Source organism: Gavialis gangeticus, unplaced genomic scaffold (assembly GCF_001723915.1).
Source record: "Gavialis gangeticus isolate Ggan-Ray unplaced genomic scaffold, GavGan_comp1, whole genome shotgun sequence".
NCBI lineage: Eukaryota > Metazoa > Chordata > Crocodylia > Gavialidae > Gavialis > Gavialis gangeticus.
The window spans coordinates 24170355-24187050 of NW_017729011.1; the positions used below are offsets into that span (position 1 = coordinate 24170355).

General features: G+C 49.1%; 1 protein-coding gene across 3 annotated transcripts in view; it reads left to right on the forward strand.

The window, feature by feature from the left end:
- The first annotated feature begins 550 nt into the window (after nucleotides 1-550).
- Nucleotides 551-16696, forward strand: part of CRB2 (crumbs 2, cell polarity complex component) — a 76892-nt gene continuing 60746 nt past the window's right edge. For 2 of the 3 annotated variants that reach the window (XR_002096238.1, XM_019510874.1), the window contains exon 1: nucleotides 553-827. Coding sequence is in view for 2 of the 3 variants with exons in the window: in XM_019510874.1 (XP_019366419.1) it covers nucleotides 746-827 (82 nt within the window). In the remaining variant the exon portion in view is untranslated. Of the gene's footprint in view, nucleotides 828-16696 lie in introns of all 3 variants that reach the window. The other variant, XM_019510875.1, reaches the window with a different exon arrangement.

The following is a 16696-nucleotide window of genomic DNA, read 5'->3' on the forward strand; positions in this document are numbered from 1 at the left end:
TGGGGGAGTCCCTGTTCCCCCGAGCACTGCCAGGAGTGACCAGGAATAACGGTCACAAGCTGGCAGAGGGTAGGTTTAGGTTGGACATCAGGAGACGCTATTTCACGGTCAGGGCGGCTAGGATCTGGAACCAACTTCCAAGAGAGGTGGTGCAGGCTCCTACCCTGGGGGTTTTTAAGAGGAGGTTAGATGAACACCTTGTTGGGGTCGTTTAACCCCAGTACTCTTTCCTGCCACGGCACGGGGTCGGACTAGATGATCTACTCAGGTCCCTTCCGACCCTAGAAACTATGAAACTAACTATGAAACTATGTTTGTCTCTTGGTTCATGAAGCTGAGCCATGGGGCTCACCGGCTTCACCAGCTGTGGTGGGGAGAGATCATAAAATACCAGCTTTGTCCCGTGCTGCCTAGCATGCCATTCCCCTCTTGCTCGCCCACCTGAACTCCCCAGTGTTTCCGGCAGTGCGGGCTGGTGTGTATGTTCTTGAGCTGGCCTGTCCCGTTCAGTCCGGTCCGTGTGATCCAGGCAAGGTTTTTGCTTCATTCCAGCAGCATGTATAAAGCGTTTCAAAGTGGACAGCGACTCTGTCCACCCCGTTAGTGCTAGTCCCTAAATCGGCAACGAGTGGAGTGATTGCTTCTGTTAGGAAAAACTCTCCAAAGTCCAGGATGTGGGGAGAGCCCACACCTACCAACTTCCAGCTGCTGCTTCTCTCCTGAGGCTTTCAGAACAGGCATTTTCATGCTCGCAATGGAATTAAAGAGAATTATATCCAGGGCATACCATGTTGCTGCCCTGCTCCCGCTCTTTCTCCTGCTTTGGGGTAAGTTTTCTTTTTCTCTGTCTCATGGTTACCCAGCTAATGTGCTCTAACATTGGCTCCACTGTCTGCCTGAACTAGTGTTTGTGGAAGTGACTGAAATGTTGCTTTTGAAGTAGTACCTGCAAACCTTGGAAACTTATCTGAAAGATATACAGGCATTTTAGACTTTAGCTGTGTCTGGGTGTGGGTGTGTATCTTTATGCACTAGGGAGGTTAGAGAAGTGTTTGTGCAATTTAGTAGTCGGCGATCGCAGTAATTGTTCTCCATAACAAAACCCTATAGTAAAGTCCCCTAGATCTCACAGTTGCATCAATGTAGAACAAACAGGTAAGAGATTTCAGTGCTTTCCTGTAGGGTGCATCCAGGGGAGATAAGCTATGTGTGCTGGTGGCTGGTAATCCTACTATAAAATGCATGTGGGGGGTGCATGGGGGAAGGGCAGGAGGTGAAAGGCGCTCATTTTAGAAACCCTTAATAGTTTCAGGCCATCCACTCTTTATCTGGAGGGGGCGTTGAGGTGCTTAAAGACGGCATCATATTGGCGGAGCTTTCTTTTGAATGTTCTTTCAAGCCTGAAACTTTTGTCACTTGGGAGTGTGCTTGACTGTTTTGGGCCTCTGAAGGTATGCAGAAGATTTTTCCTCATGGACTTAAAATTCGCTCCTGGGTCTAATTTCTTGCGTTCTCTGGAAAATAGACTTCCCTATGTTCCTACAGAAATGGGTGTCTAGGGATCTGCTGGGCCTAGACATCTGTTTTCGTCATCTAGGGATTATAAGGTTGTGTCAGGAACAAGCCCAGCTCTCTACGGGAAGGAAGATGGGGACTGAACTGGCATCCTTAGCCCTCTGCAGGGCTGCCGGGCCAGGGCCTGCAGTCCTCCCCAGCAAGGGCAGCAGTGGTCTGGCACCAGCATGCAAAAAAGTGAGGGGAAAATGAGGGGAACTAGGAACAGTGAACTACTGAATCCGCGAGTGCTTTGCTGCTAGTCTCTACTTTACTTGCAATAAGATCCCTTCGAGAAAGCTAGGGAGCCCTCAGCTCTTTCTGTGCCCCCATAGTCCTTCCGCTTGCAGCTATCCTGCTTCTGCCTTGCTCTGCTCCTCCCAGACCACGTATGCATCCGTTGAGCTAAGTTTTGTTTTTTGCGGGAGTTATTCTTTCCCCTGTACCAACTTCTTTGTCTGGTGCATTGGCTCCAAGTGCCTGGAATTCCTTTGGCCACAGGGAAGCAGCAGGGCTGGCTTTTGTGCCTAGTAACCATAGCTACTGGTTTAAAGTGTGAAGCAATTATGGTGGCTTTGTGTTGTGCAGAAGGAAGGCCCATGGCTCACAGTATTGCTCAGCCCACGGCTGTGCAGGGGTTGGGATGCTCCTTGGGGAGTTTTGCTGGTCTGCTTCGCCTTGCGTGGGCAAAGCCTTTCTGTAGACGACACCTTACAGAGGACTTCTCTCTTCCTGCTACAGCTGGAATAGGTGTCCTGTCGATGAAGAATGAGAAAAAAATCCGCAGAAGGCATAATTTTCATAGACACACAGCTAGTTCCCCTCTGCAGGGGGAGTTTTGCTACCAGAGTGAGTTGTAGTAAATGTTTTGCCTTCCTTTGCCACCTCTCGCCTTGGGATTTCTAAGGACTTTAGGAAAAAAGTCCCTCCTTGACATTATACAGCAGGTAACTATTATCCTTTTTACATGTAGGGGAAACTGAGGCACAGAAGCTGGGTGATTTCCTCAGGATAACAGTCAAACTGTGCTTGAGAACAGTTCAGATGTCCAGTCCCCAGCTGTAACCACTGGGCCATGCTATGACGTAACCAGGGCCCCGTTTGCTCTCAGTGCTCAGTTGTGAAGGAAACCCTGTGGGGATAAGACCCAGGTTCTCTGGACAGACCCAACTCTGCTGCTTCCAGCATAAAGGGCAGAGTAGTGCTTGGCTAACGCGGGTCGAGTTGATTTGGAGTCTCGCTAAGCAGATTCTGGAAGGCAGATGTAAACCCCAGCTTCCCTGCATTTTTGGTCCCACACAACTCAGCACTTTAGGTCACGTGCCTTTGGTCTGGCAAATGCTTTGGCCACCTCTTGAGGAGGGACACATGCAGACAAGCCTTTCTTCTGGTGCTTTGCTATCTGTTCCAGGGCAGGCTCTCGAGATTAGCTCTGACAAACACACAGCTCAGCTCACAAAGGCTGTTCAAAGCCCTGTGACAAAGCAGCGCTCCCTTCTCCACACTCTGTATTGACTGCCAAAGTCTGTAGATTGGAATTAGAAATTAAAGCTTGGGAGCAAACTTGGCTCCTTGAATACAAAGGAAACCCCAAATTTTAGGGTTTGGTTTGTGGAAGTGGCTGGGAGATCAGAGAACCCTGAAGGTCAGCCCAGAGGTGGGCTTGCTGAGAGGGGATACCAGGGTGCAATGAGAATGAAAAGATCAAAGATTTACTGGGGCAGGGTAATTACAGCAGCCATAAAACACAGAATTACAGCTCTTGTATCCTCTTCCAGGTCTTACTCAGAGCTGGCCTTTTCCTCCTTTGAGGTAGGTAACAATTGTACTTATTTCACAAGGAGAAACTGAGGCACTGTGCATACAACCCTGACTTCCTGATGGGAAGTCCCACTCTTCTCTTCTCACTGCTTTACACGTATAAGCTGACATATGTGCTAACATGCAGGCACCTCTGGGGTGGGTTTTAACAGCTGTGAAAGTACACAGCGAGCTGAGGCAGGAAAGACCTCATTTGATCTCCTTTACAGAGGTTGAACTCCAAGGAGTTACCCTGGCCCACTGCAGAGCAAGACTTGTACCCGCAGCATTTTGATTTCTGCTGAGTTTAAGATTTGTCTAAGGGGCTGAGACAGCACCCTGGCTCTGCCAAAAAGCTGTGGGATCTTGTAGATGGGCCCTTTGTCGAATGAATTGCCAGCACAGCTTTTGGCTTGCCCTGGGTTTTCTTTTGAGGTCCCTTGTCACATTGTCGTAGTCGTCTTAGCAAAGCTTGTCAGATCTGTCAAGATGATCGCCTGAGACGATACGAATGACACTTAGATTCACCTGACGGATGGCACTTCTGCCCAAGTGTTGCCTCCATTTCGCTGCAGCAGGCCTCCTGCTTCATGTGCTATTTGCACAGCAGTGTAAAAGCTTGAATCGTTGCTATGGAAAACGGGTAGGAGGAATTTTTAATGAATCATCATCTTTGCAGATTTTCCTCCAATCTCTTTCCAGAAATCTGGAAGGTTTAGCAAGTGCCCTATAAGCCTCCACCAAGGAGGCTGTCCAGTGGGCGGCAATGCCTTGAAAGCAGAAGAATCCTCCAGCTTCTGGCAGCGATGTGATCTATCAGTAGATCAGCAAGATCAAATAAAGATTTTATTTGTGGGAGGGGACCTAATTCAACAGAGCCTCTCCTAGTCCGTGGAGAACAATGAGGGAACAGGTGCTCAGTCCTTGTACAAAGCAGTGGTGGCAGCCCCCCTGCTGGGTGGTGGTCACTGGAAGGTAAACATTTCTGGGAAGCCTCTATGCCTGCATCCAGACTATATAAGCTGAGCAGAAAAATCATCTTAAAAGTCCATGGAAAGGGGGCGCCTAGAAAGGATGCAGAACTGGGAATTGTTCAGGCCAAAGCAAGATCAGTGGAAATTAGCCAGTGCTCTGGAAAGCCCTCAGTGCTTGGAAAGAATCGCATGGCCATGGTCTTGGTGCTTAAGCGATTAATGTCAGGAGTTCTGCTCGGCTTTTTTAAAATGCCACAGACTTTAGTCTGTGCCAGTGAAAGATGCCAAAGAGCTACTGGGTCACCACCCCTGTGTTAAAAGCCCCAAGGAGCTTCACGGCACCTGGGAAGTTCCTTTAAAAAACACTTTCTGCAAGAGCCCCCCCATGCTTGCTCCCTGTCTCTTGCTGAATGCTTCGAGTTGCCAGGAGCATGGCAAACGCTTCCCCAGAGCGGTCAGTGGGGCGGGGAGAGGCAACCCAACAGAAAAGAAAGCCCCTTGCAGGCCTGCCCTGCTTCCCTTCCTGTTGAGTGGAGGCTGGGAGTGTGCCCTTCCGCTAATCCCTTACACTGACCAGGGTAGAGAAAGATCAGCAGAGGTCAGCAGGGATTTACTAATATAAGCACATGCCTTTCTGTTGCCATGGAAACATAACTCTTTCCATTTCTTTGTTCAAAGTATCAGCAGAGTTGTCTGTCTCGCTCTAAATGTTGTTTAGATACCTGGGGAGTTTTCCTACTTCACCTTCAGCTTCAACCTGGAAGTATAGCAGGGAAACTGCTGGGGCACAACAGAACTGCTGGAAACGGCACCAGGTTGGGATTTTGATCCTCCAGGTCTCGGCTGCTTGCAGGCTTCCCAAGCTCACTTGCTGTTGCACCACTGTTGCAGAGCCAGTGGGAGACCTGCTATTTTCAGCTCCTGGTTGCATGGAGACTGTCCCTCTAACTGCAGACATGAACAGGACAGATGAAATATAACTGAGGGAATAAAAAACCTGCCAACCTGTGGCTTCTCTATGCAGGATGGTTGTGAGAAGCAAAACTGAAACTGAAATAATGCAAGCATTGGGGAAATCCAGGGGCCTCCTATGGTGGCCGTTCTGTGCCAAGGTATTTGTCCCAGAGGCATCAAGTTCCTCTTACATGGTTTTGGGTACTAGAAAATAGCCATTTTTTAATAATTCAACATACTTTGCCTTAAAAAATAGCAAACTGTGGGGACAGGAGGGTAAATCCTGCTGTGCATTTAGTGTGAGCGTGTTTTGAAACTGGGAGCTCTGGCATGTCAGCTCCCCATTTTCCCCTCCCTTGGGGAAGTCTTTGCAGTGAAAGGCCCCTGGCTGGGGGGAGTGCACATTCCTTTACTTGACTATCTTCAGTCTTGTGTCATGGAGAGACAGTATCAGGCTTGTGTCTGGCCCTGGTTACCAGTTAAAAACATCACAGCCTGGGTGCCTGATACAATGCATCACCGCCGCCTCTGTCAGGCTCTTTTCTGGAGATAGTGGGGAGCTGCAAGAGCTCGTGGTGGGGACCATGCTGACCTCCCTGGAGGGAGAAAGGGAACAAAAGCGAGAGAGATCAGACTCATGCTGACTGGCTTCTGAATGTCTCATCCGCTGTTGACTGTTTCCCAAGAGTGAGGTGGCAGACACTTTGGTTTGGGCCAAGGGTAAAAAAAGGGCCCAGTATCTGCTGTCATGGCTGAGGTCCCCACAGTTCACCTGGGTACAGTGTCCTGCTGGCACCTGGCACCTGCGTCCTCTCTTCTCCTGTTTCTTGAGGCACGTCCGGTTTCTACACACCTGGTGCCGCATGGGACTGCGTGGAACTAGACAAGTTTCTGGAGTCTGCATCTGGGTGACTTGCACTTGGGATTTAATTGTGAAGCTTGCAAATGTAAATTGGAGACAAGCAGCAAAACCCTGAGTTTCTTTAAATAGTTGTAGCACTAGCATGTGCAAAATGTTCTCTGTTTCTGTTATGCCTTGACTCCAAAGCTCTCCAGAAACTAATTAAATCTCACGGCACTTGGGAAGGTGCGTAGTTTCTCTCTCAAACAGATGGGTAAACTCAAGCACAACATGTGCCAGACTTGCCTAAGCCCCAACAAAGTTATTGTCAGGCTGGGGAATAGCCTGCAGGCATCCTGACTGCTGGCCACCTTCCTTGGATAATAGCTGTGGATGATTGTGTCTGTTTGCTGGAAGAGCAGGAGAGAGCTGTAGGATGAACGTGCTTCCCAGTTGCAGTGCACGTGCCCACGCAGGTGTTCAGATGGAGAAATCTCACTCAGAAAGCGTCCCCCTCCCCCACTACTGCAACTTCTTGCTGTGTGGAGACTGTTTTGTTCCCTTTAAATGTGCTTGCTCTAAACAGCCCATTGCTCCCTTTTTATTGTGTGTCAAAGGTGTCCTCCAACACGAAGGAAGCAGGGTGATGTCTTGGGCAGATAAGCCTAATGTCTGCTGTTTCCCTGCTGGAATTTTAAGTGGGGGTTTAAGACCAGGTCGGAGGACCCTTATCCATGGAGCTGCCTGGAGGAGTTTGAAGCTTCAGGTGACGTGTGTGGTTAATGTTAGGATGACATTTAAGGAGCCGGCGGGAGCAGCCGTCTCAGCTGCTGAAGTGGAGTCTGTCCTGTACGTGCGCCTGGTGCCGAGTGCTCCTGTGAGGCTGGCTGCATTCCCAAGCTAACCACATCCAATGCTTGCCACGGGCACTTCGCAGGCTCGATCCCTCTTGTTCTCAATCAGCGCAGGGTGTTTGAAGCAGAAAAATGTCAGCATAACATAGAACAAGGCCCAAGACACCCGTGGCAAGCATGGGTTCAAGACCACATTTTCAGCTGCCGGCCAGAGGCTCTGGACTCTCTCGCATGCTTTCCGCAGCACCTCTGGGGGAGGCCAGGAGAACGGACCGCTTTCCTTTCACATCACCCCCAGCCTGTTCCTGAAGGAGGCAGCTGATGCCCTTATGCACCCTGGGCTCTGGCGAGAACCATTGCCTATGACAAAATTTGCCCCTGGCATGGTAGGTTTTTTATGTTAAAAACAACCCTGTTTTGCTCCTCCTCACTGTCTGGGGGTGATGTTTGCTCATTTATTTGTGGGTTTGTTGGGTGGCACAGATGCAGGCCACAGTGAGCCCAGGATAGTGGTGGTTGCATAGGTCTTTGGGTTCTGAGTTGCCAAGATCTTATTGTGTCTTTTGAGCAAGACCCCAAATAAACCTGGGAAAGTCACTCACATCAGCCTCTCTGCCTCAGTTTCCCCACTCTGTAAGATGGGGAGCATACCCACATCAGAGGGTTACCAGTGGCTGTGTGTGGAGTGCTGGAGTGGAAACAGATCTGTACCATTTACAGAGACCCTAGTCCCATGTGCAGGATCCCAGGGGCTGAAGTCCTGGCTTTGTTTGGCTCCAAGGGGTGTTGGAACAAACCTGTGGAGGCTCCTGCTGTAGCAGAGGCAGTGACAGGCGTCTTGTCTGACCCCTGACATGGGACTGGGCCCAGCACCTCTTGTGAGTCACCCCTTTATCACTGTTGTTTATGCAGGTGAGCTCAAGTGCTTTGCTTGTCTCTGCCATCACTAAGAGGATAATCCTCTTATTCCATATTGTATCTAAAATAAATCCCCGTGTCGTGCTCTGTTCAGTCACTCCAACCCAGGAGAGGAGGTGGGAGATGTCTTCCATACCTCTGCTGGGACTGGAGGGGTCAGTCTTTGCTGTTCATCCGTGTGATGTCTTAGCAACAAATCATCCATGGAAAAAATCAACTCCCCCCTCACTTATCTATTTGTAGTACAGATTTGTTCTTCTGCAGATACTTTTTTAAGAACAGTTCCTCCCCACAAGTGGGCTGGAGTCAGCTGCTTCATGAGTCAACAGTGTTGGGCTTTAAAAATTGTTTCTGGGAAGAAGGTCTTTTCATTCACTTGCTTGAGAATGGTGTATCCAACCCTCCCACTAGCTTCCTGAGCCTGCCCCTGCTCATACCCAAGAGGTGAGCTTCTGCATGCATACTGCTCCCTGTCTGCAAGTTCGTATTCCTAGGGAATGGAGCATCCCTTCCATTTGGGTTTGACTAGAAACCCTAGTTGTGAAACTAAAAGGACTTTCAGTGGCTAGAACCAGGAGCTGGGCTCTTTGGTTTCTTTTCCTGGCTCTGCCACACACTTGGGAAAGTCACTTAGCCTTTGGGAACCTCTTTCATCTCTAAAAAGGAGATAGTACTTGGCTCACAAGGGGGTAATGACATTGAATGCTTTTGAAGGACACAGTGCAGAAGGTGCTAGGGAATCAGTAAGGAAGTGGTACGCTACTAAAGAGGAGGTACACTTCTCTGGCAAACAATTTAGAAATGCTAGATGCTGGTATGGGTCTAGGTCTAAGATGTTTCTAGGATAACCTGGCTAGTGGGGCTGATTTAAATGATGCTTTTGCCTTTTATGGGTTTTGCAGCCTGATTTATAGGTCCTGTAGCAAAGTGAGAGGGACACGCATGGAGGCAGGCTGTGAGGAATGGGAGCCCTTGCTTTTGGATGGCATTGGGTGAAGAAGGGATTCTTAGGGCTTCAAACTGGCCTCTTTCTTAAATCACTATCCCTTCATGAGTGCAAAAGCACTCTGTTGCCAAAGAATGGATGTCTAACATTTGCAGACATTAGGGATCCTGAACGTTTTCATCAGGGTCCTGGTTGTGATTGGAGCTGCTGGAAACGAAACCCAAGTGGGTGATTGACTCTGAATATGCTCAGAGAGATGGAAACTTATTGTAATGGAAAGCAAGGAGCTGAGTGTCCTGCTGAGCTTGTGGAGCTAGCAGGGCTGTTTGGCTTGCAGTTCAGCTGGAAGAGAGAGCAATCTCAAGGCACCCAGTGAAGGCACTGTGGAGTGACTGATCAGTCCCTTGCCTCCCAGTTGGGTGTGAGTACCTTCTGGTGAACTGTGATGAGAACAGTAGAAGAGAGAGAGCCCCAGAAGCTGCAATGCTGTCCCAACTCTGCTCAGAGTAGGCTGGTTGTTGGGGAAATCGCTGTTCACACATTCAACCTCCTAACAGGGCTTTGCAAACAGTGGGTGGAGGTGGTGTTAGTGGTGGGAGACCCAAGAAGAGATTAAAAATTTTTCTGATTTAGAAAGGAGGAATAGGTGCTGCTGCTTTCCTTACCTGTAGCCATTCTCCACTTCCCTTGATACCCACTGCCCTGCATGGTCTATGACAGTTCCCAAGACCCCTTTCTCCTGTCAAGGGTCTTGTCTTCTGGTTCATACCGGTTTTAGTAGCAGAGACTTTGCTGGTCAACCTGGGACAGGAAAGGTTAATCAAGGAGCAGGACCTGTGGGGTCATAAAATCTCCCATATCCATTGCTGGTCCACCCCAAATTCCTTTCTCTGTGGGTAGGAAGCTGCAAGATGCTTCACCACTGTGACTCAACCTTTTGCAAGATTATTCAACTGACAGCTTTGGCTCTAGTCTTCTCCACACAGCATGTGGGACACAGTTTACTTCTAAAGAGATGCACTTTTCAGCTGAGCAAATCTGCAGACAGTCAACAAAAGGACCTGGAGTCCGCTCCTCCTAATGCCAGCACAGGTGTGTGTGGATAGACTGCCATGAGTCTTTCTCTTTTTGTTGTTACATTTTTTATGTTGGAAAACATCAATCTAAAACACCTTTGAGTTTTCCTAACAAGAAATTTAATCCTGTCTAGCAACAGTCTTGGGACTCTTGAACTAGGGAGAATACAACATCCCAAGAGACCTGAGGCAGACCCCTGAGACACTGAGAAGGGAAGGGCTTTTTGGTCAAACTTTAAAACTGTGGGGTTGGGAATTCTGATGGGTTAATAACTACTTAGCTCTAGTGACAAGGTATTTTGTAGGAAAAAAAAAGCCTTTGGCAAAGAAAGATCCCCTGTTGTGTCTGTCCAGAGGCAAAAGATCATGACATATTGCTAAGATCCCACAAAGTCTTCCAGTAAACTTAAATCTGAGATCCCTAATGCTTGCGAAGTAAAGTCCAGGCAAAATAATAAAATCACACAATATAGTCTGCTGGGATTCGTTCTTCATCCTGAGAGGGCAGGAAAGGTCACAAAGCCCATCTTAAAAAAAACACTGTTTTGCAAGCTACCATTAAATGCAAAACCAGACTCAGCAAGGGCTTATATCTGACTCCTATTCCGCATTAGCCTTTGAAGTCCATCCTAATCCACCACTAAATGAGTGGAACATATTTCTGAAGGGAAACATAGCCCCCTCCAGTTTCATTTCAGGGTAGGCTGGCAGGGCCCCAGCATGTTTTCTACATCAGGTTTTGCCTGCTGAACATGTGTTCCTCTTATGGCACATGTAGGAAAAGGCCAAGTAGCCCTTGTTAATCCAAGAACAGGCTTTTTGTAGAAAACAGTGGTGGTTTTCTGGTTGTGCGGTGGCTTCTGTGATCAGGTCTTCCCGTTCCATGAGTCTGTGCTGCAGCTTGGTTCGGGGTGACGGGCTCCACTATTAGAGCATTGTGCCGCAGTGAAGGCTGTTATTAATTTGCTGATGAATATTGTATACGTATTCAGACCTCATAATGAATATTTAAGAACAAATATTGTGTGTGTCCCTGGCACTGACCCCCAGGAAGACCACAACTGGAGTTTAAAAGGAGCATGTTCTTCAAGATCACACAGCATGGAGCCTGTGGAGTTTCTCTTTCAGAGGTGACCGTAGTTCATGAAGTCAGGGGGTGGTTTGATTACACAACACCAGCTTGGTGTATTGAATCCCTGCAGATTCTCTGCTTGCTTGCTGGGTGCACTTGGGTTAGTGGAATAGGAGTGTCCATCTGCTGTTCTCCCATGTGGCTAAAATCCACCTCCTAAGACTGGTCTACTATTAATCTGTTTATTGACAAATTCTCCTTTTATAGTGAGGTTTGCATCCAAAAGAATAGCACCGGCTTGAACAGATCTTAACAGAACTCTCCTCTTTGCAGCAGGGGAAATGCTAGAACTACACCTGAGAGTGCTGCACTTCCAAGTGACTTAATCTTCAAGTCAGTGGTGTTAGTGTGCACACGTGTGCATGAGTGTATGTGTGAAAGAGACTGTTTAAACCTTTGTCATAAAAAGGTAAAAACAGAAGGTAAAAGTGCAGAAGTGTGCACCCCACAAGCATGAAACGCTTGTTGGTAACAAAGCATCTATATCAGAGAGAGTGAGAGAGCTGCATTGAAGAGGACACATTGGTATGTAAAATTCTCCTCCTCCCTGGCAGTGAAGTCTGGACTGAGCTATACTTATGTTGTATCTGCATAAAACTTGGAGAAGGAGAGACAGACTTGCTTCCCCTTCTCCTTGAGAAAGCTCTCTCTGTTTTCTAAAAGCTTCTCTTCTTGGTCAGCCTCCTTGTGCTAAGGAGAAGAGTTACAGACACAAACACACAGGGTTTGGCTTTGATGTGATAAATTGCTGTTCTGCCCTCCTTGAGTCCATCAGCTCCCTGTCACTCAGGGCAGCAAGCACTTTCATTATTTTTACTTGCTTACTGCTTGTGCTGTGGTAGCATCTGGGGCCCCATTTATTCCAGTGGGAGGCATCATACAGCCACATAATCACCACCATTGCCTGTCCCAAACAGCTTATGTTCAAAAGAGGGAAAGGCTGGATCCACTTAGGTCAGTGGAAACATTCCCACTGACTTTCAGGCAAGATTTCACTCCTCCAAGTTCCTACTCTGTTACACTGGTAAATAATAAAATGGCTGGGTGTTACTCCTGATTTGTACCAGTGCAACAGAGTCAAACATGGTTCACAATTGTATCCTTGTAAGGTAAATGTGACTTGAATAATCTGACTGTGTTTTATGTCTCTTGACATATTGTTTAGGCTTGAACTTTGAATTATTTTTCACAGCTGGCTAGAACTCTTCCATATTTATTAATGTAATTATCAGGGCAAATCCTGTGCCCTGGCCATTAGCCTCCTGACTGCAGTTTTCATTCTGTACTTACATAACCCATCATGTGAGTGCAAATAATGGCTGTTCAGGCAAGAAGAGCTGAATTCCACTAGGAGCCAAGAGCTGCCTCTTACAGAAGCAGGAAGGTATGAAAGGGCTTTCTGATACTTTTGTAAGTGAAAAAGGCAGGTACTGGTGTTGGACTTGAATCCTCCCCCGTAGAAAAGCTCTGGTAGGGCCCAGACCTGATTGTGCTATCCCAGCACAAACCTTGTACTGCTGCAAAGTGCCCCAGTGGCTGTGAGCTCTGCCAGATGGAGCAAGGCGGCAGCAATGATCATGAGAAGCACGTATATATGAGCTTAATCATTACAACGCCCCTGTATACTTCCCATATCTATTGTACCAGGTGTGGCTGTAACTTCCTATATGCTTTTCTCATGATCAGTCACATTTGGTGCCGTGCACCTTTACAGTTTGCTGATTAATGAATGCATTGAGTGACAGCATTCCTATACACCTGTTGTTTATGCTTTGGTCATCCTGTTCTTTCTACCTGCTTTCCTTATCTACCGCAGCCGTAGGTGCATGCAGATCCTATCCATCCGGGGGTGCCCTGGACCAGATTCCACTTTCTGCTGCATCCTGTCGCCGTCTGTGGAACTTCAGACCTCTAGATTTTGAATTCCTGCTCCTGGTGCCTTGTGGCCTACAGTGGCTACAGACATCCCTAAATCATTATCTGTCTATCAAGTCAAGTCAGTGCCAAGGCCGCTGTGACTGTTGGAGCACCTTGGATGCTGTAACAACCCTCTTCCACTCTGCCCTGTGTTGGCTAGCTTCGTGCACCTGTCAGTTGAAGCCCCATCCGGTCCTTGATATTGGTTCCCCAGCTCTTCTTGGGTCTGCCTCTTTTTCTCTTTCCCTCCACCATGCCCTGCGTTATGGTGTTGGCAAGGGTGTCCAGCCTTCTTGTGATGTGTCCAAACCATCGCAGCTCCCTTCGTCACACAGCCTCCAACCATGGACTGGGTAATGGGTCAACCTGCCTGGCACAGCAACTGGTGATGCCATGACAATAACCACAGTACACCTGGAAGAAAATGGAGCCCCCTAACAGGGTCTTTAGCACCTTTCTCTCTTGTGGTGATGGAGGAAGAGGCTTTCCTGGGTCCTTATATTTGTCATGGGAATGGTCTGCAGGTGGGTTCTGTCCTGTGCTCGCATGCCTGTGTAGCTGCAGCACCCTGAATTTTGCCATAAAGAAAAGGCAAGGACAAGTCTTAATGACCCATGAAAATTCACAGGCAGCATAGTGAGGGAAATCACTGGGCGACAAGTCAGCTGTTGCTCCATCATGCGAGAAGTTTGGCCGGAGAGGGAGCAGCCTGGGGTGGCCTGTTGCCCCCCTGCCTGGGCTCTGCTGTGTGTAGTGTGGACTCCCCAGTTTTATAGGAACGCAGGGCTGAGCACACGTCCCTTTGAGCGGCTGGGACGCTCCCTGGGGTGATGAGTGCTTGCCAGCTCTGCTGCAGTGTCAGCTGGGCTGCGGTGCAGTGCAGATGCATCCAAACAGCCCATTGCTCATGCTGGCCCTTGCGTTGCTTCTGACTCCACTCCAGCAGGTGCATTTCTTTGTATACTTACTCCTGGATGTAGCTTCCTCACCTGCAGACGGAGCTCCTTCTTGGGCTGGGAGCAGACAGGGGCAGCGTGCCGTCTGAACACGCAGCGGGTCTAGTCCCTCTCTGCTGGGGCCTGTGCACTGGGCCTTTGGAAGGTGGAGGCTGAAACCAGCACCTCGTTAGGTGCACAAAGGCTCCCGTCCACCACCCTGCTTCAGACCAACTTTCTGGACTGCCGCCTCTAATTGCTACAACAGATTCCAGGCAGATTCCGTCATCCCTGTTTTCTGCCTGAGTGGGAATCTGAGAATAAAAGGGCGGACGGCAGAATAATGGGTGCACTGGACAGTGCAGGGCATGGCAGCCCTCCCCAGCATCACATGAGGCCCATGGGAGGAGGGAATGCGGAGGATGCCGGAGCGAGGGAGGATTCAGTAAATCCTTGAGCTTCCCCCCACCTCCTCCTCAAATGAGACCTCACCAGGCTTTGGAGAGGAGGAATTAAGGGAGGTCAGGGCAGGGGCAGGCTTTTGTAAACCAGGGCCTGCTATAAATGGCTGTCACAAACCGGAGGCCTCCACCCCCACATACAAAAGGAGCCAGGCGTGGATGGGGGTGAGCTGATAAAAAGCCACCGACACAAATAACTAGTGGGTGGGTATAAGAGGTGCCAGAGCAAGACAAACATAACGAAAAATGGGTGAGGTGAACGGTGGCGGGAAGGAGAGAATGTGTCAGGTCAGCGGGAAAGGGAGGCCCTGAGCTGGAAATCCCCAGCAAGGGGCACAGCATGCTAAAATGGCTTTCGTGAGGGAGAAGCAGGGAGCAGGGTGCTGTGCATGCTGCAGGGGCTGCTGGCCATTTGAGCAACTGTGTCGTCTCGGGGCATGGGGGAGAGCAGGTCCTTTCACTAGCTGGCTCGAGAAAACATGCAGCAAGGCAGCAGACAACACAAAGGATGGGGCCCACATTGGCTTCTGAAAACAAGGCTGGCTCCAAGAGCTAATGAGCCAGGACACGCAAGCTTAGTTAGGCAAACTCAGAGCCAGCTCATGAAGAATGAGAGTTATTCCTCAGGTGTCCTGTGCAGCTGAATGTCCTCTCCCTCTGCTGCATGGTCAGTCTGCGTACAGAAAGTGTTTCCAGCGCATCCATCATGTTTGCAGAATAACCTCTTGATTGCAAACACTTTGTGCCATTTTTCTGTGCAAAAGCAGTCTGCAGTGGCTGCCCTCCCCAGCTTCTCTGCTAGAGTCTTCTCCAGGTCCCAGCTTGCAGTGAAGGAAGGACTGCTCAGCAAAAGTTGCACAGTGCCAGCAGTTTGGGACAGTTTTCTGCTATCTCTTGTGATGGATGGGACAGGCTCCCTTGTCCATGCTGTTTTGCTGTCCTACACTTGTTGTAGGGAGGAATTCAGGCCAAGCCTGGCTTCCCATTAGTGATGACATCTCCTGAGCAGCCTGATCCAGTGTTATTCCCGTTCCCCTTCTTCTCAGTCCTGTGCCCCTTGCCTTGTGCAGTCTCACCAGTGTCAGCGAGATGTGGTGTTCCAGCCCGTACACCATCCCATTTCTGGAGGGTGGAGTTGTTTAGGGAAGATCCTTCCTCCTAAACCTGACAGACCTCCATTTGCCAGGTTACGAGATATGAGAGATGGGCATGAACAAAGCCCTTAGATCCAAATGCCCCACCTTTGGGGAAACCTGGATTGGACCTTGGCAGCCGGTGCATCTCAGTGTTAGACCGAGGTGGTGCTTTTGCTCTGGACATGCCCCAGTTCTGGAAGACTCAGTCTGAATGTGAAGGTTGCCTTGAACCCCAAATCCCTCCCACCCAATACATCTTCCAGCATTGTCTGCTTCTTCTCACTGCCCTGGCAAAGAATGCTTTATCCGGGCATGAGTTTGTTCCCTTGCCTTGTATGCATAGGGTGCTTATTTAGTGATCATGGGGCTCTGGGTGCTTTAGATTGACAAAGAGGGACAGTGGGTGAAATGCCAATTCGGCCTTGGTGATGGACACTTATGGCAGTAGCTACTGATCCCTGGGGTTCTTGCTGAAAGAAAGCTGCTGCCTGGGAACATGGTGGGGATGGAAGTGGGAGGGATGCTACCTCAGTGGCACTGAGCTGGAGTCACTGAAAGCCAAACAGGGCAGCCTGGCCTCTAGTTACAGAACCAGCTTCTGCTGCTTACTGGAGGTTGCAGGTTCCCTTAATGTTCAGGATAATTGAACTAGGTGAAGGGCTGAGAAAATGCCTGTAAAGGCAACATGAGCAGAGATCCACCAGGCTAGCTTAGGTGTAAACATCGAATAGTTGATTTAGTCATATAACTAAAGGCTGAGGCAGAAGGCAGATGGGATAGAAGATGGGAGAAAGGCATCTCTGTAGCAGGAAACCCTGGTCCTTCCAGGGATTTAATGGTCAAACCCAACACCTTAAAGGACGCTGAGAAACCAAGGAACAGGCAGTGCAAATCCTGGAACACCGGTGAGAAACTTCCATAGGATCTCTGGATCGTATGTGCACTCTGTCTTGTGGATAGATTATTGTACTCCTTGGCAAGCATCATAACCCCCTGGCGAAATAGACTTCTGGACTGCCATGGTCCAAAACACTGGGGACCTAACCACCCTGCCTAGCCACATATTGGGACAAACACTGTTCCTCTAAGGGACACCTGCCATGTCTCCACGCAAGGCTTATGGAAAGTGGCTGGCTTTTAGGTGAGCAAAGCCAGTGAAGCCCCTGGTGGTGTGGGATTGGCATGGGGGAGCTCTCAG